The 27,723-nt window shown below is 41.0% G+C and overlaps 1 protein-coding gene across 1 annotated transcript in view; it reads right to left on the bottom strand.

Moving 5' to 3' along the window:
- Positions 1-23,883, bottom strand: part of grik4 (glutamate receptor, ionotropic, kainate 4) — a 148,835-nt gene extending 124,952 nt beyond the window's left edge. The window contains exon 1 of the mRNA XM_069668079.1: positions 23,802-23,883. Coding sequence (XP_069524180.1) covers positions 23,802-23,883 — 82 coding nt within the window. The remainder of the gene's footprint in view (positions 1-23,801) is intronic.
- Between the last annotated feature and the right edge of the window lie 3,840 nt (positions 23,884-27,723).

Genomic DNA, 27,723 nt, shown 5'->3' with positions numbered 1-27,723 from the left:
GTGTGTTGCAGGCTCCTGTCAAAGCTGGACAGGGCAGAGGACATCATCCTTTAAAGGCTGTAAAGTTTGTGGAGGGCCATGACAAGAGTCAGTGACACAGGCAGAAAGCATGGACAGCATGGACATGAGAATCTTTGATGAAAACAATTTTAAAAATCGCTAGGGAGAAGTAGTTTTATGATGGCCAAAGGAAGAAAAAGGTTAACACTGATCCAGAACAGTGCTGGTGACATGTGTTTCTGCATGGGAATGTTAATGAGCTTTAAAATCTGCCACTCCCTGCCAGCAATCCCCGATGTAAGAGCAGATCGTTGACTTATTGATCGATGTCAGATCGTTAAAATAGTAAATTAAACAAGGTAGCATTGTGTCATGTGTTTTTGTCACGTTTTCTGTCACTGCCGTATGCAGTTGTATGATCAGTGATGTAGGAGGCCAGGGGATATAATAGAGACAGCCCTAGTTTTTATACAGTAATCAGTCAGACTTGCTCCCCAGAAACACTCTGATTAAGTTCATAAACTTTGACCTGGACACATGAGCAACATCAGGTCATTACAGTGAGCCTGAGAGAATTTCGAGGAGGAGGTTTGACTTACTGCTTTTACTACTGCAATATTTTTATCGTTTCAGCAGAAACTTTAATATTTTAACTTTGACCACAAAATTAAGTTACCTGTCAAAAAATATTTTCCTAACATTGTGTTTTATCAACAGTGTCAGAGCATGACTCTGAGATTAAAAAAATTGATAAAAATGCCAAAATACAGGAGAGCAGGGCCTTAAACTCTATCACTGGAGAGAAAATGGAAGCACCTGGTGCACCAGCATGTGGTTCAACTTTTCTATTCTCATGACACTTCCAATAAATGATGACACAGCCTCATTCACACACACATACTGGTTCATCCACACAGACATTCACTTTCTATTGGTTCAAACCGCCTCCCCCTCCTCAGTGTTGATGTCACAGGAGGAATTAAAGTCAAAGTAATAGGCCCTTCTGACTAAAATAAGGAGATGGGAAGAGGACGCTGGAAATGAATGCCAAAAGTCCCATTCTTATTCTGTCTCTCGGTCCAAATGAGTTAAAATGAATGATAGTTTAGACTGAGACGCAGTGAGTCAGAGTGACAGGCGCGGGAGGAGGAAAGAGATTTAAAGGGATAGCTACTGACTTAAAGAAAGAGAAAAAGAGGGAAAGTGACAGGAGGAAATGGTGACGGAGGAAGAACCCCGAGCAGACCTGTTGCAATGAGCAAAAGACTGACAGACTGTGACAGTGAAACGACTGACACACTGTTTGAGCTTGATGTTTGTGGCACAAGGATGATCTCTACGATGATGGTGATGATGACGAGGAGGATGATGGTTGTTGTGATGAAAACAGCAATGATGTGGTGGCTGTAGTTTGACTTCTGGACCCACGGGATGGCAGACAGGCAGGCAGCAGGCTGGCAGGCACGCAGACAGACAGTCCTGGGGGAGTTTCAGCTCTCAGTAGGTGTCATTAACTGTCAGTCAGCATCTCTCTCTCAACAGGCCCGGCCTACAGATACTGTAGTTCTACTGGCGTGTAATTGTCTGGAAGGTCAAGACAGACCAGCAGACGGTTTGATGAGAGGAAAGGTTAAGAAGGAGGAGAGAATGAACAGAGGGATGCGGATGACAGATCGAAAGAAGGAAGCTTTTGAAAGGACATCAGCTAGTGAGAAGGAAAGTAAGAAAATGATTACCCCTCCTGGGAAATTACTGAAAGCATGAGAAAACATGGTATTTCATATTCTATATTTACACTATACTATGTTGTAATAGTGTTCAGTACCTGATGCAACCTCAGAAAAACCCTAAACAGCCATGTGCAGGGTGAGAAGAGCCTTTGGCATTTTACCATGGTAGTTTAACCTGCAGTAAAGTGCTGTTTATAATTCAAGTGGATGACAGGAAGCACATCTTCATCAATCTGATGGACAGGCCTCACACTAACATCATTCACTCATAAGTACACACAGATACTAGTACTGTGCGATATCAATGCGTGTAAAAGTTAGCCTGTGGATGAAATACTACTGATCAAGAAATTAGTGCCAAAAAGATTACATTTGTAACCACTATGTTAAACAGCTGGTAACCTTTTTAATGAAGGTCATCACTTGTTTAAATTAAACAATTTAATAGTCGACTATTCATTGTTGAAAGAAAATGATTGATAAAAGACAAACATCTGTGATACCTTACGTCACTATCAATGCTTCGTCCACCTGTCCATCTGAACTTCAGACATCATGGAGGGCATCTTAGTTCTTTGTTGTATCTTCCTTTAACACAGATTGGTAAGTAAACTAATATGAAACCTTATGTCTAACGCACTGTTGGCACACATTTGTTCTGGCCACAATTTTGTCCCATTAAACACAGTTGCTAATTGGCCTGCTAAGGGAACTCTAACTGGAAAGTTTCTCATATCTAAACTTATACACTCTGCTGAGTCCACAATAAACTTTCCAATCACTTACTGCTACAGTTATATAACGGTACGACAATAGGGCTGTATACTGTAGTTGAGTTGCTCTATAATCATATCCTCATACTCAGCTAGTTTGACAGAGATCAGAAGATGTTTTGACAGACAGAAGTGCCCCCAGGGGCAGATGAATGTACATGCAAATGCTGCCCCTGCTGATACTTTGACGAGAGAAAATGGGCATCAGTGAAGCTCTGGTTAAAAAAAAAGTTAGCAAAGCTGTAGAAGACTATGAATGAAACGGCAACCAGCGTTCGAGATGCTTCTCCATAGAGTGGACAACCGCACACAACCTCTGGTTATTCAAATATTTAAAAAGGAAAGTTGGTAACACTGGACCCTTCTCCTGTTATCTGCTTTTGCCAAATAGCTTTTTCCTGTATCTGACAGCCTTTGATGTGACAGTTTCGGGAAATGGACAGACATTCAGCGACTCAAATAGGCTGAGAGCACCTGAGGGGGCTAATGCTCATCATGTGGCTTTAGGGCAATACTACAGTATAATCCACTACATGAAAAGAACATTAGTTACCTTGCTCTTACTAATAATTTCTCCCTGCCCCATTCTCTTCCTCTTTATTTACTTCTCTCAGTCCAACACCAGTATGTCAGCTAAAACTCTGAGTGATGACCACAAAGCAAGTATCGACTTTTTATCACCATTTCAACAGGGCGCGCAGGGACACTGCTGAAGTCCTGTACACTGCGATGATCCATCACCTGCTGAGACAAAACAAAACCTCCATAGGCCCTACAACAGTATCAGAAGTGATATGTGCTGGATATCCCCTGATACTAGCCAACAACATTATTTCTCTTCCAATCTGCCTGGCTCCTGCCTTTGCCTTCATATTCAAGGATATGAATCTGATGTGATGTATTAAGTTTAAATTCAAGGATGAAAATGGTACTGATATTGTTCAACATTTAAGGACCTTCAACAGTAAGATTTTGAAAAGGCCAGGGTTACAGTGGCTATTACATTTTTTGAATGATTTGATGAAATAAAAGTTTAAAAAAAATTCATCACAACAGATAAAGCTACTGCGATTTAATCTGCCCAAATCAAAAGAAACTAGAATAAAATGAAATAAAAAATAAGAGGGAAAGGTTCCCTAATTAAAGGTTGACTATAAAAATATATTCTGCATTGAGACGTATAAACTAAATTGGATTAAGCGTTGTCTGAGAAGCAGGTGTGAGACATTCAAACTGGTTTTCAGTGCAACTACCCTTTCTTCATGAGAATTAAAGCACTATGGGAAAGCCCACCAAGATTAGAAGGAAGAAGGAAACATGGACAAGTACAGAGTGAAGGTGTCGAGAGATTTCCAGAGGGAGGAAGAGCAAGTCAAGTCGTTTACAAGCGTTTGGGTGTTAAGCCGGGGCAGGATGTATTCAAGGGCATCCTGAGCTCCCAGGGCCTCGCCTAATAAAGCTCTAGGGAGCACAAACATGGACTCTGTGACAGGTACAGTGTGTCCGTCTGTGTCTGCATACATGAGTGTCGTCATCGTCCTCTCACAGCGACTGCTGCCCCTCCAGGGAGCTCACACAGCCTTGTTTTCTACAGCCAATGTCTTACTGGCTGTTTCTTCTATCTGGTGCTTTAAACTGAGGGTCACTTCGGCCTCATTATACCAGCACCTAACAGAGCATGGGACCCAGATAGCTAGGTGGGGCCCTGGAGGCCACTCTGTATTGTTCATGCACTCACACACAGACATGCTGCTCAATAGATGAAGCCTGAAAGTTGAACAGGTGCAGTCTGTTATTAAGCAGCAATGGAGTATAGAGGGTTCACAGTTGACCAGAATTGGAGGGTCAACAATGAAACTGGTAGACCCTGAGGGATCTGCCAGGGTAAACACTGTCTGTTTAAGCCGCATGCTGTTTGTGAGTGGGTGTCTGCAAGTATCCACATCTGCCTCTGCTTCAGTTAATGTGGATAAGGAACAAAAACGCTCGTCACTGGGGTTGTAACAGGACCAGTGGATGGAGTATCCACGTAGGAGTCCCTACTGGAGTGTGAATGCGGCTGATAAGGTGAGGAATCCGGGGACAGGACAGGACGTAGGTGAGCGGGAGCAGACGGTAATCCATGACCCTTCCCTACAGGACTGCACTGTGTAATCTGAGGTGAGGCGATAGGAGGAATACAAGAGGGACAATCATCCACTGACCCTGAGCGGTTAGGGAGCAGGTGATGGAGAAAGCAGAGGCCAAAGAGAAGAGGAGAAAAGCCACGCAAACACACACTGACACCTGGAGACCTGTCAGTCGATTCAGTGCAAGTGAGTTAATCACACAGTTGGCTGCACAGTGAAAATAGCTTATCGGTCTGTACACAGTTAAGAGACTACTACAGAGACCCGGTAATATTTGTGTTTGTTTAATTGTGCTTATCTTAACATCAGTGTCCACGACGTCCTGCAATGATATTTGTCACATCTGTCTCCACCTCCTGTGTCTTTATAATCCATCTGATCCTCTGGTCTGAGCTGTTTTCTTTGTTCGGTCTGATGATGTGCAGATTTAGCACCCAATAAATATCAATGGATGGGTGATTTCCTCTGTACTTGAGAATATTTCTAATAATTTTTAAATTATTCTATTTTTGCGTTTAAGGACTTATTGTGAAAAATGCATGGTCTAAAGGTCGGAAAAATAAAATACAAAGAGACAAAATATTGTAATGAATGTTAATCAGGAGCAAAAATCATTCTTTGACTTTAATTTCATGCAATTAATTGGAATGTTAAGTTGATTCACTTTGAATTGCTGCCATGATAACGTCCTCAGAGGGTTTTGTTAAAACGCCATTGCACATTCTGTGTTTGTGTTTTGGTGGTGCATGAAGTTGAAATATTGAGCTACAGATTAGAGCCGATGAATCAGACGTGAGGGAGATCTGACAGAACTGTTTTTGAAGAAAAGAATAAGTCAGTGAAAATAAAGAGAATTTAAATATTAAAAGAGAACAATCAACAGGAATACTGAACTCTGTGGTCAACATCAGAATGTTTTCATTGTTAATGCTATCAGCTTTATTCATTCCAACCCATGTTTCTCTGCTTAGTTTTTTATCCATCGTTCTCCTCTCACAGGGAAACTGAAAATATTAACATAATGTATGCGGCCTCCTGCATCCTGACTTTCTAGTTGTACATAAAAGAAACACCGTTTCTTTTTTTCTGGATGCTATTAAACCATCTATGCCCTCATTTATGTTTTCCTTCTTCTTGCTTTATTTCAATGTAATGGCTTTTTTTATTACTTGAAGCCAACTACAAGTCCTTTTTTTATAGTTCCCTTTTTATATATCTCAATATTTCCTTTCCTGTAACCTTCAACTGTTAAATCAACTTCAGTGTGTTTTAAATTGGATTTCTTTCATCTTTGTCTCTGTTATTTTATTTTGTTAGTCTGTTTAAATTCAACCTTAATGTACAACACAAATACTTCTCAGGGAGAGTTAACTGTGGTAACTAGGTAACACTCACAGATGCATTAGATTCATGATCTCAGAAGTATACCAGATTGTAGAAACAATCTAAAAGTTTTGTGCAACCACATTCATGTGTCCTCACAACCCGACACACATCTGGTAAGAAGCCTACCTGAAGCTGTTAGTTAACCATTAACCCAGCAGCCACCTTTTTCCTCCTGGAGGCCTGGTAAATTAAACATTAACACATGGCAATGAATTTCAAATCAAACAGCAGGCAGTGCCACAAAGATAAGTAGGTGGATGGATGCATGTGTGCAGGTGAGTGCACACATGTCATTGGAAGGTGCACACATACACCCACCATGCATCTGTGTCGCCAGAGGTGCCCCTCAAGGCGACGCTGGCAGCTGCAGCTGGCCGTGCCAAGCGATTGTAATGGCAGAGGGCCTGGCAGCAGCTGGAGAGGGGGGCTCTGAGGACTCGCCAAACTCTTCACTGTGAGCCGTGATCAAAGATGGAGCATAATGGAGTGGGATCATGGACTGTATAAAAACTAGGACGACATGACAGCTCCCTAAAAGTGACTCCAAAACATTTCGGGCGCCCCCTGCTGACTGGCTGCAGTATAGGTCATAAAGCCCGCCTGTCAAATTATAAAATCCAAATACACGCCCGATAATTTTTTCTCAAACATGGTTTCTGTCATTATAGTTCGTTATTATCATGCTGATTTACGTCCAAGTGTTCATTTTTCTGACAAGTTTATTTTTAATGAGTTAATTGATGCTGTCGAAATGATGATTGACAGCTCTGTTGACAAATTCGGCTCCTGCAGCCAATCAGTTCCGTGTGAGCAGAGTAGAGGACGATCCGTGAGTGGAAACGTAACTAAAACAATCACTACAGTCATTGAAGTTTCCAAACCTGTGAACGTTAACCTCAGACCAACACAGAGAAGCTGTTCTGCTGTTAAACACGCCGGTGTGAGGGATCCTTGCTGTTTTTTCGTTAAGTTAAGAGTGTGTTTGGGTTAGCGGAAGTGGCAACGGCTGCTTCACTCACTGATCTCTACTGCACAGTATCTGGCTCTGTATGACGTCACCATCACAAGATGGCAGCGCCTATCACAGGGGCTATTTTGGCATCAATTTCGTACAATGGGAGCAGATGGAGACACGTTGTCCATCTATACATACAGTCATTGAGTGGGACTAGCAGAATCGGGTGTCAAGGGCGAATGAGTTACTGCCCTGGGAGAGGGGCCGTATGTGCATGTGTGTGAGTGGCTAATTTGCTCATGCAAGTATAAAATGGATAGATGAGATAAGAAAGGGATTTGACACTGGGGCGCAGTCAGTGTGCAAATTCACCACCTGGTTACATGGAAGCTGGCTACATTAACAGAGTAGGACATTAGTAAATGTTTAAGCTAGCAGTTTGTGCTTCTGTTTGTAAAAATAAAAACTAAAATGAATGCTTAGCAGTTTGGGGGATAGAAAGAAGATGGAGCTGTTATCTGGATGGACATGGGGGTCACACTGACCTTGACCTTGACAACAGAAATGTATCCAGTTCAGAAGGTGACGGACGTTTGTAGGCACCACCGGAAAATACAACGTCTCGGACCAAGGCCTTGGCATTTACAAAGTTGATTGAACATTTTATTTCTCAGATGTGAATCCTAATAACAGGACTGATCACTCAATTTATAGTTAAAAAGGGTTTTCAGCCTACTCCTGAGAGATGCGCTCTTTGACCCTTAAATTGTATTTTTTTGTCTTTTGTCTGGTCTTGTCTCACCATCTTGACCTTGACTTTATATATTTATACTTTTTCTGTTTGTGAAAAGACTGCCTGCAGGTACCGGACAAAGGCAAGAAAAGTGCTTTACACTGCCAAGGACACCCAGGGGCCCAGGAATTACAGCACTCGCCACCGCCTTCAAAAGACCCAGAGACGTTTGATGGCCCTGTTGTTGCACTAGCGCTAAACACTAACTGGTTAGTGTGACGGTATAAAAGCAGCTTGGACCCAGAGGCTAACAGTGATACCCTGTGAAGTGGTTTGCTGTCAGGTGAAATGCAGCACTGACTTCACGTGTACTGGGGGAGGCACTTGACTACCTTATCCTCCGCAGGTCAACAGTAACAAGCGCTGCAGTGCAAAAGGAACTTGATGATCTGAATTGGGAGAAAAAAGGGAGAAATAAGAGGAAATACTCAAATAAAAAGGTGTGTGTGTGTGTGTGTTTGTGTGTGTGTGTGTGTGTGTGTGTGTGTGTGTCAGTGTGTGTGCGTGTGTGTGGGGTAATATCTCACAGCTTCCCTCAGAGAATGAAGTGTGACAGAGAAAACAAATGCTATGATAGGTCACTGAAACCGCCTGGTTATAGCACTCTGCTATATCTCATCAGTGTTCTAATCTCAGCTGTAACTGGTGTTTTCCTGCAGCAGTGAAGCAAATCCCATACAAACCGTCTGTGATGATCCAAGCCCATGCCTATTAGCTGCAGCATAGCTGCCATCAATTTGAGCTATAGAGCTTTACATGGATCTCAGCCTGTGAAAACACTTGCTTCTCAATGTGTACATGTATTATTATCACCAATGACTTGGACAGGGACAGTTTCCTGTAATGGCAGCCATTTGTGATCATCTTTACCCCGACTAACAGTCAGCCAGAAGAAGGACAAAGAAAAAGATGTGATCTAAACTGTGTGTAGGTGTGTGAGCATTTGTGTAAGTGGTAGCATTTGCAGCAAAGTATAAAAGTTATCATCATATTCACACGCAATTATCTTGCCATCCTGTCACCATCATCCATTAATGTTACTCTACCTTCAGGATTAAGTGCTATCATTACATCTCATAATACAGATGCAATTAAATAGATGCAAAGGTATAACAACAAAAACAACTTAACTTAATTTGGGGATAACTTAAAAATTGGCTCAGGGCTATTAAATTAATTATACAATTGCGGCATTTTTGAAAGCAGTAATAAATAAAAATGCCATGATGACGTTCTGCTTTTTAAAAGCAGTGTTGTGGTCACGAAATGTAATAAACAGAAAAGACTTTAATAGCCAGCACCGCTGTGGCAGATCTGAGCAACAACATCACATCACAGCATCAGAGTAACAAGCAGCTAAATGAGCGGGCAGCAGAGAAGTTAAAGTTTACTGTCAGCGCGGTTAAAAATATCCTGATAGAGAGGGAGAGAAAGGACCTGTGCCTGTATATGCATGAGCCAGTATATGCATGTGTATGTAACTGGCATTGATGTTGTGTTTTTCTGCCCTAATCAAAACCAAGCCTACAAAAGATGATTTTCCCTGCTGGCAGCCAGGAGATAATAGCTCTCCACAGGAGGAAAACAGAGCATTTTCAGCATTAGAGTTATATTTTCATGAATCAAGGCTCAAGCTCTCGCACTGGCAGAAGTTCACTGAGGTTGCACGGTTGGCTATGGCCATATATCCGGTCATTTTGAAACAAAAGGCATTAGCATGGCAGTGACGCACACGCGCTGCAGGTGTAAAATGGTTTAGAAGAAGGGAAATAAATTACAATAAGTGTTTGGTTGACATCCATCATGGTTAATCAAATCATCTCCTCCAATTCCCTATAAAAGCAGAGCTCTCTCCACAATGCACTGACTGTAATGGATGAGTAGAGTCAAGATCCACCGCACAAAAACCGCTACTGCTAAGAGAAAATTGATGTCCTTGTCTGGGAGCTGCAGTGTTGTGAGGTGCAAATGTGGGATGAATAAAAACAAACAGTAGAAATGCTTCCCTTTTTCTACCTGTGAAAATGCACTGGATTTAATCAAGTGGTAGTTATTGTAGATTACACACCCAGCGTGCAGCGGAAAAAAGATTTGTAGCTCATTCATGAAGGTGGGTCAGAATTTTACAAGGAGACAGAAGAAGCAGGACGAGGCCTCACAGGGGCATTTTGGATTATTCCGAAGTGATCCAGGAATGTCTTCCTGAGGCCAGTGAAAAGGGACTGATAATAATCTATGAAACAAATGCATGAGTGATCATGTCCGTCGCACACTTAGATAAAGGGTCAGTGTTCTCTATCTGAAAAAACAATAAGGCAGAAAAAAGTTGTTGTGCAGCCTTAGTGTCAGAGCTGAGATCTGACAGAGAACTAAAATTTTCCTTCATCTTGGAAGTCAAATATGGCTGGGTGGGAAAAAAAACTTTTGATACATATTAACTCTTGCGCAATTTTGAAACAGAGCCAATGTTTTCACTTTTTAATGAATATATTCATACATTTTCATGCCTGTCGTAAATAACAGTCAGGAGCGAGCTGAACATAAAAGCAGCCGTTACTATTCCTATTCCCAAGATCTATTTCTAATGAGATTCTAATGTAAGTAATGTCAAGTAAAATTCAAAGCCCTCATTCCTTGCAAAAGTACACACAAAGTTTGATCCAAGTTAATTGGAAGCCTCAGCAGTATGAGTAAGCCACATCAGGTGGGCAGCTTTCAAAGTAAATGTCTTATTATTGGAAAATTCCATCTTTGTGTTACTTTCCCTCCACAGCAGCACAGCAGGTAATCATAGTCTGAGAAACAGGCTAAATATATTTCAATATGCATCCAAGCAAATGTGAAATCATGCTTCATAGCTTGAATAACATAATTAAGTGGATCACGTGCAAAGCAGTCGATACAACGGAACAGAAGAGGCTCGGAAGCAGTTTCCATGACGAAGTTTGCTACAGAACAGGAGAGTTATAAATGCTGATCCATTGTTGGATATAACGGCTGTTATAAGCTTCTCCCACTTTAGAGTTTGGTTTAGACATTACAACATGTTAATTCATTTAAGGCCCACTCTTTAAATCTTAACTTTCACAAAGGTGGTATTTGTCAGAGTAGAGTTGTATTGAATCTGATTTTACTTGTATACTTTTAATAGTACACGTCAAATCATATGTGCTTGTATCACTCGTATTTGATATCACATTATTTCAATCATTCAGTGTAAGGAATTTGTCAGCAGCCAAACATAATACTTGATTGAGCTTTCGGCTTTCGAGGCATTATATAAATCTCCAAAGGAGCACTGACACCATTCTGCTGTACATTATCCTGGTTATGGCCTTTATTCTTCCCAAGGACTCTGAAGCATACAGTAATCGTTAGCGCTGTCAAAATTGGCCAAAAATGATGAGTATTCCTTCTAAAAAACACAACAAGGTTCGAACTATTCAAATATCTACTTTTGCGTAATATGTCCACAAGAGGACAAACCAATACAACAAGAGACAAACTTACAGCAAAGATATAATTATTTAAACATAAACATGCCTTTTAAAAGATCAACAGGCTTCCTACACCTTGCAGAATAAACAAATGAAATAATGAGGTTACAGTAGAATGGACATTCAGCGCTCCAAGCGAGCTGTGCTGTGACAGGTATATTTATTTAAACATAAACACACCTTTAAAAAAAAGAAAAGAACAGACCTATACCCATCTGTTTAAGCTGGGGGTGAAAATCTCTCTCTCTCTCTGGCTGGGCAGGCTTTCAGCTAGACTAAAGTTAATTATTAACGTATACAGTTACATGGTGTGCATTCAAAGACGCTCCATAACCAAGAGAGTGCGCACATGGACATACGAGAACATGCTAGACATGCCGCAGCAGTACTCATTTTTTAAAATCGAATATTAATTTTAGTAACCAAATATCCCTTTATTTAATACAATTTTGTTACAAAAGACACATTTTTGAGAGAAACAGGCCTTTTGTGTACATAGAAAAAGTGTTAGATCTTTGAGTTCAGCTCATAAAAAATGGGAGCAAAAACAAAAGTGTTGCGTTTACATTTTTGTTCAGTGTATATTCAAATTTAGAATATTCGTTGACAGCCCTAGTAATCGTGCTCATGCCCTCGCATTATATTACAAGAACCCTCTCAGCATGTGGCAAGCTCCATTACACTTCCACACATTACCCTGCAGCTTGTAATTAGTCTGTTAATAATCTAAGCACCAATGTTTCTTATGTTTGTGGGTGGCTGATGACAGAGAAGCATTTTCTGTGAATGCATATCGTGAATGTGCACATGAAAAAGAAAACGAGCAAACATTCATTTAAATTTGTCTTAATCAATCTGAACAAGGATTCATCATATGAGAGGGTGTGTTTTGTGAGTGTGTTATGGTGTGTGATTGAAACTTAAGTTTCACACATTACATGCGTATGCACAGTGACTTTATCAGAGGCACTGAATAATTTATGCGGGTAAGCTGAGAAGCAAAGCAGTGTGCATAATTGCATAACATCACTCCTATCTGCCATTTGTGCCATTAAGTTAACGCTTGGTCCCAGCACCTGCCCCGGTAATTAAAACCTTGGAGATTAATCATAAACTCCCCCTTCAAGTCGACGCCTGCGGTGGAGATTTGTCTGTGCATGCACTTGGCTACATGAGCATTAAACTCAGATCACATTATTTCCTCTCAAAAAGTCCCGAACAAACATTGAAAATGGGTGACTGACTCTAAAAAAGACAAAACCAAAAAAAAAAAAAAAACGTCAGTGAAACAATGAACGTTGTCGCCTCCAGGCGCTCACACTGCTCCGTAATTAAGCGCTCTTTTCTTTCTGATATATCCTCATTACCTTTTCTGGCATCTGAGTGAAACAGAGATCCGAGCAGTTGGCTCTTGTAACAGGTGTTACCCTTAGAAGGGCTTTAGCTCAGATGTGCCGTGTAGCTTCAGGCCTGCGAGGACACGTCTGAATGTCATGAACCTAATGACTCGCACAGCACATGGCTGAGTAATTAAAATCAGGAAGATTAATCATGAAGTCTCATCACATTTGCTCTTCTGCTGGACATCAGTCTCTTCTTTAAGAGACACCTGACACCATAAGACACCTGTGGAAGTTTCACTTCAGGTGAACTACGGCTATGATTCAAAGGATATTTTAAACAACACTGGAAACTTCCCTCGCAGTTATTTACTCTGCTTCCTTCCCAACATGCCATCTTCCCTGCTCTTCCACTGACAGTGAGTTAAATGAGTTCATAGATGCCAACTGATGTCAAGAGTGTATGAGCGCAAAATGAACTTGACTGGAGGCAAGGGCACAATGACTCAGCCATGGCGGCTCCAGCAGCCAGCCCTGATAAGTCGCTCTGAGCGTGCATGGGGTAGAACCGAGGGAATTGACAGTGTGGTGCCGCTGACTTGTGGGTATTAGCTCAGCAGGGCTAATTACGCTATTAGATTCTACCTGAGGGCTTCAATTTCACTGATCGACCCCTCTCACCCTCAGAGACTGGACACACAGACAGAATAGTCATGTGTACTCATACATGAACAAGTGCACAGGATCCCTAGAAAATTCTGTTCTTCCTGGATCATACTGCAGCACATGATTTATGTCCAGTGCCTACAGTCAGCATCAATTCCCCCTCATGTAGCAGAGTGAAAACATAAGTAGATGAGCAAAACGCATGCCTTAAAGCACCACCGTGTTTCCAGAACTGAAGTTAAGTGCTGAACTTGCTTAAGCTTTACTGTACCTTCAACAGACTGTAGTTGCCATGCAGGGATATAGTTAGAATGAATATTTATAAATGCCCTAAATTAAATGTGATCCAGACTTTAGCAAAATTGAGAGTCAATTCTGAATGAATTTACAAAATCAATAGGGATGCATGGATCAGGATTTGTAGGGCCAATATCGATCACCGATTTAATAGTGAGATCTGCCGATCACTGATCCGATCACTGATTTAAATGCATTTTTCAAACCTTTCTAAGATTATAAAAATCATAACACAGAGAGAGAATAATACATTATGATCTTAGTGTTTATTTGCCGTTGCAGTTGATAACTGCACTGTTCAGAACAATTAAGTGTGCTGCACATATGCAGACCATTAATGCAAATAAATAAATATATAGACCATTACATTTTGCCTGAAACCTGTAGGCTCTGCAATCATATTAAACAACAAGTTAATGGGGCTCTCTGTATCAACTGTGTCCACAAGAGACAGTTCTGAAACACTTGTTGTTATAGATAACATTTGCAAAAAAATCGAAATTAATAATAAAACCCAAACACGTAAAAACATGAGAGCAGAGAAGTATTCTGTGTTTATCCAGTTAAAAAACAACTAGTTTTAAGAGCAAATGAACCCATTCTCTGTAAACAGTTAAACAAACAGCAATATTCAACCAGGCCTATGTCAAATCATGTTAAGTGCAAACAAGGAACTTTAACAACTTAAACAACAGGCTCACGTGTGTGTATAATGCCTGCAGTGGGTGATCTCATCCAGTTGTATTTCCTTCAGTGACGGATTTATGTCTAACAACGATGGAAACATATTAAGTCGTCCTTCAGTTTGATAAATTAAAAAACTGAGTGCAATCTAGTAATTTGAAGTCATTCACAGCCCTGTCCCGTTGGTTGAGAGTGTGAATATATTTATTTTTTATAGTGTGTTAAACGGACTGCCGTCTATGGAGCATGTCTGTGTATGTGATCACTGCGGGTCACAGAGCGACGCTGCACCACTGGAGCAGGAGGAGCGCATGCTGCGGGCCTTTCCTCCTTGTAAAGCGAGTGCTTGCGTCTGTTGAGTGAATCTTGCTAACCTGATCTCTTCCCTGGGATAAATGTTGCCCGACTTCTAAATGATGGTGAATGGTGGATCACTGATACCCTAATTAGAGCCTAAATCATCCAATTTGGATCGCCCTCCGATCAATCGGTGCATCCCTATAAGTCAAATAACCACAAAGTAATTTGGTATTTGTGTGTCTGAGTTGGCTACAGGTATTTGAGTGTGTCGAGGTAGCACACACAAAAAAAACAATTCCATCAGGACTTCCCCCGTGGGTACGACTAAAAGACAGAGATCGACTTTATGCAGTTCTATTATACTTAACAATGAGTCTCTCCAGTGAGACTCACGACATCTTGTACGTTTTGCCTTCCTCACATCTATCTCAAAGTGCATTCCACCCTGACTAACAGCTCCAGTGATGCCAGTTTTGGGAGGCTGGGTAAAGATGGTGCAGGCTCGGCGTCTACTGCTGAGAAAGCGGAGCCAATTGAATTTAGCCCATCGAGAATCCTCTATCGTGTTTTCTCACTGAGTGTGGAAAAGAAGCAAAGAGCCAGAGAAAGATTTGTCTGACTTTTTCCTGTGGAGCTGGTCTGGTTGCTGCTCCCTCAGTACTCAGGGATGCTTGGTAAGTATTTTGTAAGAGTAATGTAAAGAAATATGCAACTTTTGTGTTCTACCAGCCTCAGGGTGGATTTCTTGCTGGGCGTGTCTTTGAGTACAGCAGCAGGTTTCATACAGCCTGAATGCTGCAGAATTAAGTTATAATACAAGTTACAAGTTTTATTCCAAGTTAGAAAGTCATTATGCGTTGTCATGATAATGTTTCAAACTCTTTAAGAAATAATTTACATAAATCCCTTGATTACTATTTGACAACATGAATTATGTGGTATGATTCAATTACTGCAAACTTCATTAAGTGTATTATTATGATGTTAGTTGTCGGACAACGCTGACTATAAAACTGTGATAATGGCGTTTTTAAAACTATCATTTATCAATGATTCCTCCTAACAAAAACAGTGAATTAATTCCTGTTACCTGGAAACTAGAATATCTTACCTTCATAAAAGCCCCAGAGAAGATCTTTTTACCATAAGTCATACAATTGGATGTTTAAATTGTTATATATTGTTTGATGAAAGAAATCAATGCTCTATTTTTATAATTACAATTTAAAATCTTAAAACTGCACAAAAACATAATACATGTGCAACAAAGACCATTTACTTTTCTTTTATTTGCTCTTCAAACAAGGAGTAATAACAGCTTGTTTTTTTGTGCAGCTGCTGGGCTTTTTCCTCCTGTTGTTTTGTATTTAAAGGGTAAAAATGACTAATTGCACTCACTCCAAATCAGACAACTTCAGTGTGCCAGCTGACATTTCTGCATACTTGAAGGTATGGGAAATTTAATGTTAGTTGAAATGCCAGGGTCGTACAGGGCATTTCTGTTATATGTAGACAAGCCTTCAGGATTATTCAAACATAATTTCCAGACTTTTAAAAAAGCTACTTTACTCTGTAACCACTGACTCAGCATTGTAATAGTTTTGCTTTGCATACAAATGTACCTACATCTTTGCTTTGATTTTGTCTAACAGATGCTTAATGTGTTTGATTTTGCACTAAGGAAGTGCATATCTGAATCTGCTCTTTTGGAAATAAAGAATGAACGTCTAGCTGCTGACTCAGGTAACTGCTCGCTCCTTTTGCTCCCAGATCTAACTGCAGCACTGGATACAGTGGATCATTCTATACTAACTCACTGGTTTAACCAATGGATAGGGGTCTCTGGTTCTGCCTTAAGCTGGTTTTCTTCAACAGATCTTTCAGTGTCACTATTAGCAACTCATCTTCTTCCTCTGCCCCTATGTCCTGTGGTGTCCCCCAAGGCTCCATACTTGGTCCAATCCTCTTCTCCATTTATTTGCTTCCGCTAGGCCATATTATTCAAAAACACAACATTTCGTTTCACTGTTGTGCGAACCACACTCAGATCTACCTCCCCCTAGAGCCTAACAACTACAACAAATTAACTGACCTCGAAACCTGTCTTCAAGAAATCAAATCCTGGATGGCTGCAAACTTTCTTTAGCTCATTGAGAACAAAACAGAAGCTATTTTATTTGGACCACAGCATTTGACAAATACCATTTCTCCTCATCTTGGCTCACTGGCACCATCCGTTAAAACACATGCAAAAAATCTAGGAGTCATATTCGTCTCAGGATTAAAGTTTGACAAAAATCAATCATGTAGTAAAAGTAAGTTTCATGCAGTTCTGCATCATCTCCAAACTCAGATCCATTCTACTTCTGACCTGGAAAAAGTCATCCATGCCCTCATATCCTCCTGTCTTGATTACCGCAACTCATTATAATTTGGTATCACCCAGTCTTGTTTATCCAGTCTCCGTGGAATTAAAATAGTATGTAGCAGTGAAGGTAAGATATTTAAACATTCCATCTGAGGTTTTCCCTGTTTTTCTTAAACCTATTGTTAGAGAGTTAAAGAGTTTTTAATGGGTTATGAAACGGACTAAAATCAAAACTGATGGCTCTGTATGACCTACAAAGGCAAATGAGAACATCAGAAAAAAAGATACATTATGCATAGTTTCTTTTAACTGACTTTCGCCAATGTAAACTGGTCCAACGGAGTGATTTACCGCTTTCAGACCGAAGTGCCTTTGTTTACATTGTCCTTAGAAAAAACTGAGTGATACATTCAACAGGTTTAAGTTGGCAGGATGAAATTATACATCAGAAAACACTACTTACACGTATAAAACAAGATCAAAAAAAGAGATAAGACGTGCCTCTTTGTCCACAGGTCCTGTTTTACAACGCTTAACAACAGTAGGTGAGCAACATACTGATGACAACCTAGCATATCCAAACGATACGACTAAATTAAGTTGTCAAAAAAAAAAGTGCATCATAGAAGTCGAGCTGCATTACACAAAAGACCAAACGCCACAATCAGTTATGCCAGGGTAAAAGGTGAATTAATCAATTGCTGACAGTGTTGTTCCCTTGGAGGGCTAAAAATATGCTACAATGAGGAAAAAAAGGAGCCGCCCAAGTTAAGTCTTTCTGTCCATGGGAAATGACTGGGATGACTGAATATTAAACTATTGCTTCTTGGCATTGACAGAAGCATTTTTAAATGTTTCAGTCATCTGTTAAAGACACCCCTGGGCCTCTGTCTCTGCAGATGTACAACTTGGAGGAGACCAAGCGGTAAAGGCCAGACATGCTGGAGGGACTACATCTCCCAGCTTGCCCATGAGTACTTAGGGATAAAACTGAGAGCTGAAGGAGGCAGATGGGAGAAATGAATGCTTCCTGCAGTCCTGTGACCCTGACCAGACTAAGAGTCAGAAGAAAAAAAAAAGAATAAATGGGCAAATAAAATAAACAAACATGCACAGCCAGGCTCTGGAGTTACCCTGAGGACCTAATAATAAAAAAAGTGATTATTCATGAAATGTCAGTGACGGCAACATATCGTTTTTTTAATACATTCCCCTGCTGCCTTCTGCATAACTCATAAACAGTTAGATATTGACGATGTGTCTGTGGCATGAAATGAGATTCAATGGTAATCGATGTAACAAACTACATATTGATAGATTTAATAGCTGAACAACATGCACACAGCTATGGCACTGATTTATCAATATCTAAAGCAGGTTCACAGCTTCTCAGACTTTTAGATGAAGGGGTATCTATGTTTAAAGCTCATGTGGCATGTGTCAGACAGTCCAATGTCCTCAAGCTGAACTTTAGACGCTCATTGTGAAATCAGTCAATTATTCAAGCAGTTCCCTCCAAATGTTGCTGTGGAACAACCCAGACAGCAGTAAGAAACATTTGAAGCACATTTGATTTGTATATTTACAGGCTTTGTAACGCAACACAAAACGAAACCATAGAAGATTTCAGCTCCACAAATCCATTATGAACGATACAAAAATGCTGGTGTTGGAGGTATTGTGTGCAGCTTACATCAGATTTTTACATGACAATCAACATTAATCCTAACTCTGTGGTTAAAGAGGGACGACACATGCTCAAAATTTTTCAATCCAAAACCTGCTCTCTTTCAGTATCACTGACAGCTCCTTTAAGGTTAGCAAAAGAATATCTCCACAATTTTACAGCACTTGAATGAGCCGACACCCAGTGGGGCAACAGCTAAATTTAGCGTTGGCCCCATACAGGGGCGGCTTCCCAGTCCCCAAGCCCAATGCTAGGAGACTTTCTGTGGGTTTTAGAGGTTGTCAGGATTTTATATAAACAGTAGACAGATTTTCATCACTTTTATGGAATCTGCCTTTGAGGCACTGGATAGTCAAAAAACATTATTGAAATTTTCTTGTGAAGCTAATTCCAATAAAAGCTATTTGACGGAAAAGCAATTCATCTCATATGAAACCTCTGACATCCTTTGATTTCCAAATAGCAGATAATTGGTTATATTATTGTAGTATTGAACCGGACAGAGGCTGTGTGTGTGTGTGTGTGTGTGTGTGTGTGTGTGTGTGTGTGTGTGTGTGTGTGTGTGGGTGGGTGTGTGTGGGTGTGTGTTTGTGTGTGTGTGTGTTTGTGTGTGTGTTTGCAGAGTGAGAGCTCTGCAGTCCAAGTTGGAAGTATTGATGAATGGAGCGCTAATGAAGGATCGTGTGTTTCTGCTGACAGATTTTCTCTCCCTGTATCAACAAAATTCAGCATCATTTCACAGAAGTGATCATGTGCGTCTCTTGCAGATGATTTTTCCAAGTTAGCATGAGCAGCTGCTTATTGGCTAGATCAAGTTTAACAGCAGACACTCTGCGAATAAACTAAATGGGGAATACCACCCACAACAAAAAGCTGCACCATATGGTGGTGAACAAGGATTTATATCACATAATGTTCTGCAGAATCCCTTTTTTTCAAACATTTTATTCATGTATTTTCATGCCTGCATTAAAGAAAGGTCTTCTTCAAAGATAGTTCTCTCATGATAGCATTTCGTAAATTGATTTTACCTCATTTTCTGTCTATTAAATTATTCTATTCATGATTTGTTTAAGCTTCACTTGTCAGACTGATTTTTAACTCTGAATGTACAGGCACATAAATTGAAATACTACACTTAAAAAAGGACACTACAAATTAAAGCTACATACAGGCCTATGGATATAAATATATATTTTACAAAGTATATATATATATATATATATATATATATATATATGTACACATTACTTAAAAAACACAACAACACTAGAAAATAGTGCAATTAACAGTGCAAAGGTGCATTGATAAATATTGTTATGAATCAGGTTGTTACATACAAGAGGTGGATGGTTGTAGTATTTTCAGTATATCCAGAGAACGTGAATTGACACGTTGATGAAGTTAACTGTTCATCAGAGTGACAGCCTGGGGAAAGAAACAGCTTCTCCTGAAGTCCACTGTCATCTCCACAGTCTTGAGTGGGTTGAGCTCCAGGTGGTTCTGAATGCACCAGAAGACCAGTTGTCCCACCTCCCGTCTGTAAGCAGACTCGTCGTGGGATTAGGCCAATGAACATCATGTCGTCTGCAAACTTCAGGAGTTTAACATAGGGGATGATGGTGTTGAACGCCAAGCTGATGTCCTGGGAGTGGAGGTGTTGCAGGATGTAATGCAGTCCCATGTTAACTGCAACATACACTGACCTGTTTGCCGAGTAGGCAAACTGCAGGGGGTCAAGCAGGGGGCCTGTGATGTCCTTCAGGTGGCTCAACACCAGTCTTTCAAAGGATTTCATGTCCACAGACATCAGGACGACAGGCCTGTAGTCATTCAATCCTGTGATAGAGGGTTTCTTGGGGAGTGGGATGATGGTGGAGTGTTTGAAGCAGAAGGGGACTTCACACAGCTCTCAGTGTAGCTCCTCTTTATGACCCTGATCTCCTTCGTCAATGTATTCCTTGCCTGCTTGAGTTTTACAGTGAACCAGGGTTTATTGTTGTTGTATGTGCTAAAGGTTTTGGTCTGCACACACATCCTCACAAAAGCTAATACGATTTCACAGTGTCAGTGAGTTCATCCAGGTCTGTGGCTGCAGCTTCAAAAACACTCCAATCCGTGCAGTCAAAGCAGGCCTGCTACTTCTGCCTGTAGGTCAGGATGAGATGGACCAGACAGTGGTCAGAGAGTCCCAAAGTCTGGATGGTCAGCTAGGTGTTGTAATGCTTCAGTTACACAGGCCTGGGGTATGTAAATACGGACTGGAACAAACGAGGAAAAAGGGTTTACAGTCCAAAAAAAGTCTCCAAGTGAGGGCTGCATGACTTCATGAACACTGTAACATCTGTACATCAACCTTTGTTTACGTAGAAGCATGTTCCGACTCCCCTCATCTTTTCCTAAAGTTACGTAACGTGGTCCGCTTGGTACAGCTGGAAGCCCGGTAGATGTAGTGAACTGTCTGGGATGTGTTCACTAAGCTAGGTTTCAGTGAAACACAGGGCGGCAGATCTGCAAAAGTCCGGGTTTTTTGAGTTGAGGAGCAGCAGTAAGTCCATCTTGTTAGCCAGAGAGCGGACAATCGCCAGGTGGATAGACGGAGGGCAGTGCATTATCCCCGCTGCCTCAGTTTCCCGAGAGCTCCTGCTTGCTTCCCACATCGGCGTCTCCAGCTAATCCCATATAGAGCTGCTGCTCCTCCTACCAAAATATCTGTAAAACTTTCCGGTTCAGTGAAAGCCGGACAGACCTATGTTTAAAAGTTCCTCTCTGGTAAATGTGACCTGAGTAGGAGAGCAAAAGACGAAACAAAAACACAAAAACTAGAAAACGCAGTACCAAAGCTGCCATCCACCGCGCCATCTTTCACATCCATTTGACTGTGGTGTTTGACTAATTTAATTATTCATATTTCTTCAGGTTAATGTCATTGTAATTTATCTTTCATTACTCTACAAAAAACACAGCAAGTTAAACATTGTTCCCAATCAGTAAAAACTGCCATAAAAGTCACTTTTGCTAAGTAACTATCTTAGCAGTCAGAGAGTCTATCATAGGGCATATGGACCTCACATATATGCCAATTAAATTGCAAACGAAAGTCCATTTCATCCCCGGATTTGTCGACTACACAGCGGAGACAAAGATAAGTTCCTCAGTTCACCTACACTGAGCTTGCTGCTGGCTGGTCCTGGCGGGGAATGTGGCGGGGGCGGGAGGTTGTTTTTGGCCCTGATACATTCAGAGAAGGCCAGACTGTGACATTATGCCAGCCTGGCAGGACTCGAGGGACAGCCATGTTAAATACCAGCTCCTGGAGCGCAAATGGCAGGGAGTTGGTGGTGCTGTTTGGGGGTATGTGTTTGTTTGGGTGCCTTGGTGTGTATCTGCGCTTGTGCATATCTGTGCCCTCTACTGCCTTGTGCATAAATACACACACAAAGGGGCAGAGCATACACAAACACATACTGACAGTACACTGGCAAAGAGACTGTTGCTGTGCACAGATGACATTAGAAGAAAGGGTAAAACAGGCCAACTACCTAATTATACATCAACAATACAACATGACTGAGATAAACACACACCACTATCGCTGCAGAGGTGCTTTTATACAATCAGGTGGAGAAAAAGCAGAGACAAGGGCAGCTAGTTGTTTTTCCAACAATATTCAAGTATAAAGAATGATGTGTTCATTGTCTTGTTGATTCAGCACACTTTGAAGCTGTCTTGTTGTTTGTTTGGGGCAACATATGTCAAAGCACCAAATGAATTCTGCAAACCTTAGCTGAGCTGTGAGACAGGGTAGACAGGAGAGAGAAACTGAGTGATTCAAAAAATGTCTTGTTAAAAAAGAAGACTCCATTTTGTTGGGGTTCAAAATGTCGGCAGGATATAACAACTTATTTCTCTCACACAGACGGTGAAGTAAAGGAGGAGGGAAAGATCAGAGATCAAATTTGTTATATGCATTTATGAGCCTGTGATTTTGAGTTATTAACTTCCACTCTTCTCCACTGACAACAAATCTCACTGTGCTGTTGCTGAAAGTCGACAACCTCGCTATAAATTTAAAGCCAGCCACTGAGAGTCCATGATAGGAGCAAAGTCTGTGAGCTCTAGAATCAATCTCAATCTCTATGTTTACATATTATCTGTTCCTAAACACACAGCACACTCAAACACACACACTTAAGACCAGGAGTCGACACATAATGGAGTCAGTCAACGTTTGGTAGACGAGAAGAAAGTGACAGGGTGTCAGAAACCTGCTGACTGTAAGAGAATAATAATAAGAAGGAACAGCTCCTATTGGTTACAAACAGAGCCCGGCAGGTTATGAGATTTTTGAACCATGTCCGCTCACATATAAAGTCTGCTCAGTTTCACCCTTGGTCCAGCGACCTGCCATTGTTTCCAGAAGCTTAAAGTCACAGTAGTTTCTGCAGGACTTTTAGAGCTGCTCAGGGACAAAGCCATTTATTATTAAGTCTGATCAAACTAAATTTGTAGAGGTGACGGTTAATATCAGCTGCGATAAATGCTTTGATGTGCCAGTGAAATGCTCCTGTTTCAGGTTCCATTCATTAGAATAACATTACACCCTTAATAATCCAATCCAGTTGAAATCAAGTTAAAGGCTAAGATCAGGGTTTCAAAAAGAGTCAGGTTAGGCTGGAGATATACTTGCTTTTCAACCTTGCGTTCGCATACACAACCGTCTGCGTCTCACACCGGAGAGCTCAGGCTGTATACAACTACCGTATGTGTGGGATGTAAACAACAGACATGGCGACACTCAAGGAGGTTACTGTTATGTTAATTCTGAGATCACAGCAGAAAAAATGACAGCTTTTTTGTGTTCAGTGGACAGGACACACCGTCGGCACTGTCCCCACTCCGTTTCTACAACATTTCCTCCTTGCACGGACATAGTGGTCCCGGACGAGTTTCCGGGCACGTTGACTTCTAAAATGGAACTTATCTGTTGCCAGCTATTTTGACACTCCAGGAAGTTCTCTTGTGTTCGGGTTTCATCATTCGATTTTCAAGTTAGAGAATGTAAAGTCACAGAATTGTCAATTTAAGCATTTCAACAGTGAGTTGTTTTTTCCTGAACCAACAAAAAGAAGACTTTATGTTCAACACGTTTTCCTGTTACTACAGGGTACAATCTGGCGACGATGTAAAACGTACCTATTCTGAAGGAGAGCGGGCCACCGGAGCTGCTTCTCACCCACATGGCTAAGAAGAGCAGAAGCGCCCAGGCTGTGAGCATCTTCTATGACTCCTCATGGGTCCTGCCCCGGGGGTGCCCCTGTCACAGCCACCTGCAAAATATAGAAAGGTCACCGTTTAGGCATCAACCACCTTAAAGGGGGACACACAGAGAAGCAAAAGTGGTACAGCATACTGTTAAACCTGCAGACATACAGGACTTTCTCTCTTTCTCTGCGCTCTCTCTGTTGTTGCATGCTTGGAATCTGTTATTGAAAGCGTGAAAGTGCTGTTAAGTGAATCTGAGGCCCACAGGAGTTTTGACAACTTTTCTCCCCTCATTGCGGTTTCTTCTAGATTTCGGGTGAGAGCGAGTTTGCTGCTCGAGTATTTTTACTCGTGTCTGAGAAAGGAAGACGGGTCAGCAAGGAACCTTCCTCCTCTTACATTCATGAAGAATTTCTCCTCATGATGGTCTAGAGACATTGTGCTGTTTCTATCACTATCGAGATGTATGCTGGAAATACAGAGATCAAAATGGCAACTTTCAAGTTGCAAGCTGCTTGTCTAACCTTAAGGCCTTCAATCTCCTTGTGTGCGTATCAATGTAGGAAAATAAAATCCCTTCATGCCTATTGCACCTGCACTTCTCACAAGCTTTTAAACTGTGATGTTCGTCTTACTTCTCGGGTGAAGACTTGCTATGACAAGCTGTCATGTGTCTTATCTATAAATAAGTCTGTTGGTGGCTCATTTTGCCCTGGTTTTTCACAGGTTTAGTTTAACTGTGTCAGTATCTGCTCTTCTGTTGTAAGTTATGAAATGTGAATGGTCACCAAATCGGGTTGGCTGAGGTTGCTGGGAAACTTAAGGTTGAGCTTGGTCTCCAAATTTAAAAATTAATTTGGATTATGCGCTGCTTTGCTCCTCTGAACAAAACAAAAGAGGGTTAGCAGGATCCCTTAATTCTTTCTGGAGGGCATCCAAGAGTTAAAAATACAGAAATATTACAAAAACGCAAATATTTCAAAGGGATTACTAACATATTAATGTGTCCTGGATGTAAAACCATCACTTTCTGTTTTCAGGGATTCTTGTTCTATTTATCCATTTCAGTCATACTCTGCTGGTTGTAAGAACAGTGTTTAAACATTAATGGTGGGAGGGGAAAACAGAAGGAGCTGGAGTTGCCGTGATGATAAATCACAAAGAAGTTGGCTGTATTTCTCTTTTAAGATACCCACAGCAGCGAGGATAATGAGGTCCACACTGGGGCAGCTGGAGGGGGGTACATAATGTTCTTAGATCTGGGTGTAATTTAAGTGCAGGAGAAGCTGGACGTCTACATGTCAAAGATTTCAGTGGTTAATCAGTGCCAAGAGACTCATATTTCATTCATTGATGGATGCATTTATTGAGAGTAAAAGCTTTTTTTTTTAACCCTTTAAAGCAATAAAACTCTAATTTCATCTTGGATTAAGATGGGCTTCAAAGCAAATGAACAATAACAGGAAAAACATGCACACATACAACTGAATACTTATTTTGACCTTTTTTTTTTCCATGATTGGGGATCATTGCTTCATCAATAAAACCTGGACCAAGTCAGGAAAGTTCCTTCATTTCATGCTTACATGAAAACGTGAAAACAGATTTTAAAAGCGCTGATTTGGTAGCGCTTTAATACATCTCAACCTAAAAGCTCCTGCACAATGCATATAAAATAGTCTTCCTATCACTAAAATAAGGTAGACTAAGATTACATTATTTGTGGCAGAAAATGGTACAACATGTTCCAAACATTCAAGCAGACAAACAGCAGCACCAGTGACTCAGTATTGCTGTTGCTAAGACACCTTTACAGGAATAAGCAAGAACATGTGAAAATGCCTTACTGATACAGTAACTGAATGTAAGGTTAATCACTAGACTGAACTGAATTTGTTAAAGGGGCTTTAATCAACATTTTTATGAGAACAGTGTATAAAATGAAAATGTGGCGACAACAAGCAGATGTAACAGCTTTTTGTATTAATAATTTGCAGAATTTTAATGTGTTGTTTCAACTATGTAGAGTGCAGCCTGGCAGAGTTTGGAACGTGTTGGTTGCAGACCAGACACTTCACAGAGCGCCATCAATAATTTCACCAAATAATTCTGAATGTACAACAGTAAAACAATGATGTCATTATAGTCCTTTTTAACTCCTCTCGATTCCTCAAAACTATTCTGAGATGGTTGATCAATACAAGTCCTGTTTCCTTTAATCTAATTTCATCTTCCTGTAAGTAAGGATTGGTCAGTCCTTGTACGCAAAAATAGAGGGCTCTGTTTGCTTTTGTCAACATGTATGTTGCAGAGAAGAGACAAGAAAAGGTGAGACAGGTCAGCACTATTACATGAAACTGGGAGAAAACTGGAAATGTATAAAGAACTTCACTCTAGAGTCTCTAGAGTCATCCTTCCAAATATAGTGAGCCAGTTTGATCTCATAGATGCACGGAGGACGAAGCATCCAAATGTCAGACAGTACACCTGTGAAGATGGCAGACAGCAAGATTAGCACAGCCATATTGAATAAACTAGAGCTTCAATTTTCGTACGGGCAGGAAGCCAGCAGAGGTGCAAATGTAGCCACAATGACATTTTCATCAGAAAAGAGTGCTGATAAAAATCCAAGAGTCAAGCTATATTCGAAATGCCATACTATACTAGCAGTACGTACTGATTTCGCCAAATTGTGGTATGTTGTATGCAGTGTGCAAACCAAAGCAAAATGTGCAGTATGCCAAATCTCAGTATGCGTTGGACCAGTCTACCTCGCCAACTGTATCCCACAATGAAAAGCGCTGGAAAGTCACAGCGGCAGATGAAATGACAGCAGCATTCCGGCAGAAGGGGGGGCTTTAGCTTAAGAAGCGGCGGTTATTGTTTACTTCCGCTTGCAGTAGCATACTGCAAAATTAATTTGAAAAGCTCCTCCATACTACGAACTGCCGCCGAACACAGTATGCAGTATATAGCATGTAGTATAGTATGTAATATGTAGCATATAGTAGGGGTTGCACGACATCGACGTTGATGACGTCATCACACACACGTGCAAAAAACACAGAGGGCCCTATTTTAGACAGTTAAGGCACATGGTCTAAAGCGCACGGCACTGGGCACAAACCGAGGCGCAAGGCGCAAAGAGGTTGGCTTAAGTCCCTGGATTATTCATAGGCATGTTTTCGGCCTAACATGAATCAAACCAATCAGAGTGTCAGTTGTTATTCCCTTTAAGGGCCCTGTGCGCTTGCAGGCAGGTGTGTTATTTACACTGCAGATTTCAGTCATTCTTCTTATATAAACCGAACCCTGACCGGCTTATTTAACTTTCCACGGTGTGTCCTTGGACACACAGGAAAAACACAGGTTACTGTACGATATACGTTGAAGCACGGATTGATGTAAAAGCAACTGAGGCAATCCTACTGTCCAGCAGAAACGAAAATGAAGACAGACGTAGATTAATGCTGTTTACATTTACGCATGAGGCACAGCATTAATTATTTAAATCTCCAGACGGACAGGATCTTATGTTTATTAAAGTCTGTGTGCTGACAATCAAAGAAAGGTAGGCTGTAAATGTTGTACTTATTGTTGCTGCTGGATCTCCTCCTGTATTAATATCTGTGGGCACGATTGTCGGCGCCACATGTAGTTATGTTTGAGTATCGTTATATAGTTACCTCATATTTCCGTGTGTGTGAGTGTGTGTCCGTTTGGCGTGCATTAGATAAAGTGTGCGCCAGAATGAGCGTGCATGATGAAGAGCTTGGTGTCAGTCACGGTAGTTTTTGCGCCCCCTGAGGTGAGGTAGGTGTGTGTGAAGGCAGCGGTGAGCTTGTCCACGTCT

The sequence above is a fragment of the Semicossyphus pulcher genome, unplaced genomic scaffold (genome assembly GCF_022749685.1).
Source record: "Semicossyphus pulcher isolate SPU_LCO1_2020_fin unplaced genomic scaffold, fSemPul1.0.p SCAF_19, whole genome shotgun sequence".
NCBI lineage: Eukaryota > Metazoa > Chordata > Actinopteri > Labriformes > Labridae > Semicossyphus > Semicossyphus pulcher.
The sequence above is the reverse complement of the archived record's forward strand: the minus strand, read 5'-3'. Positions and strand labels throughout refer to the sequence as shown.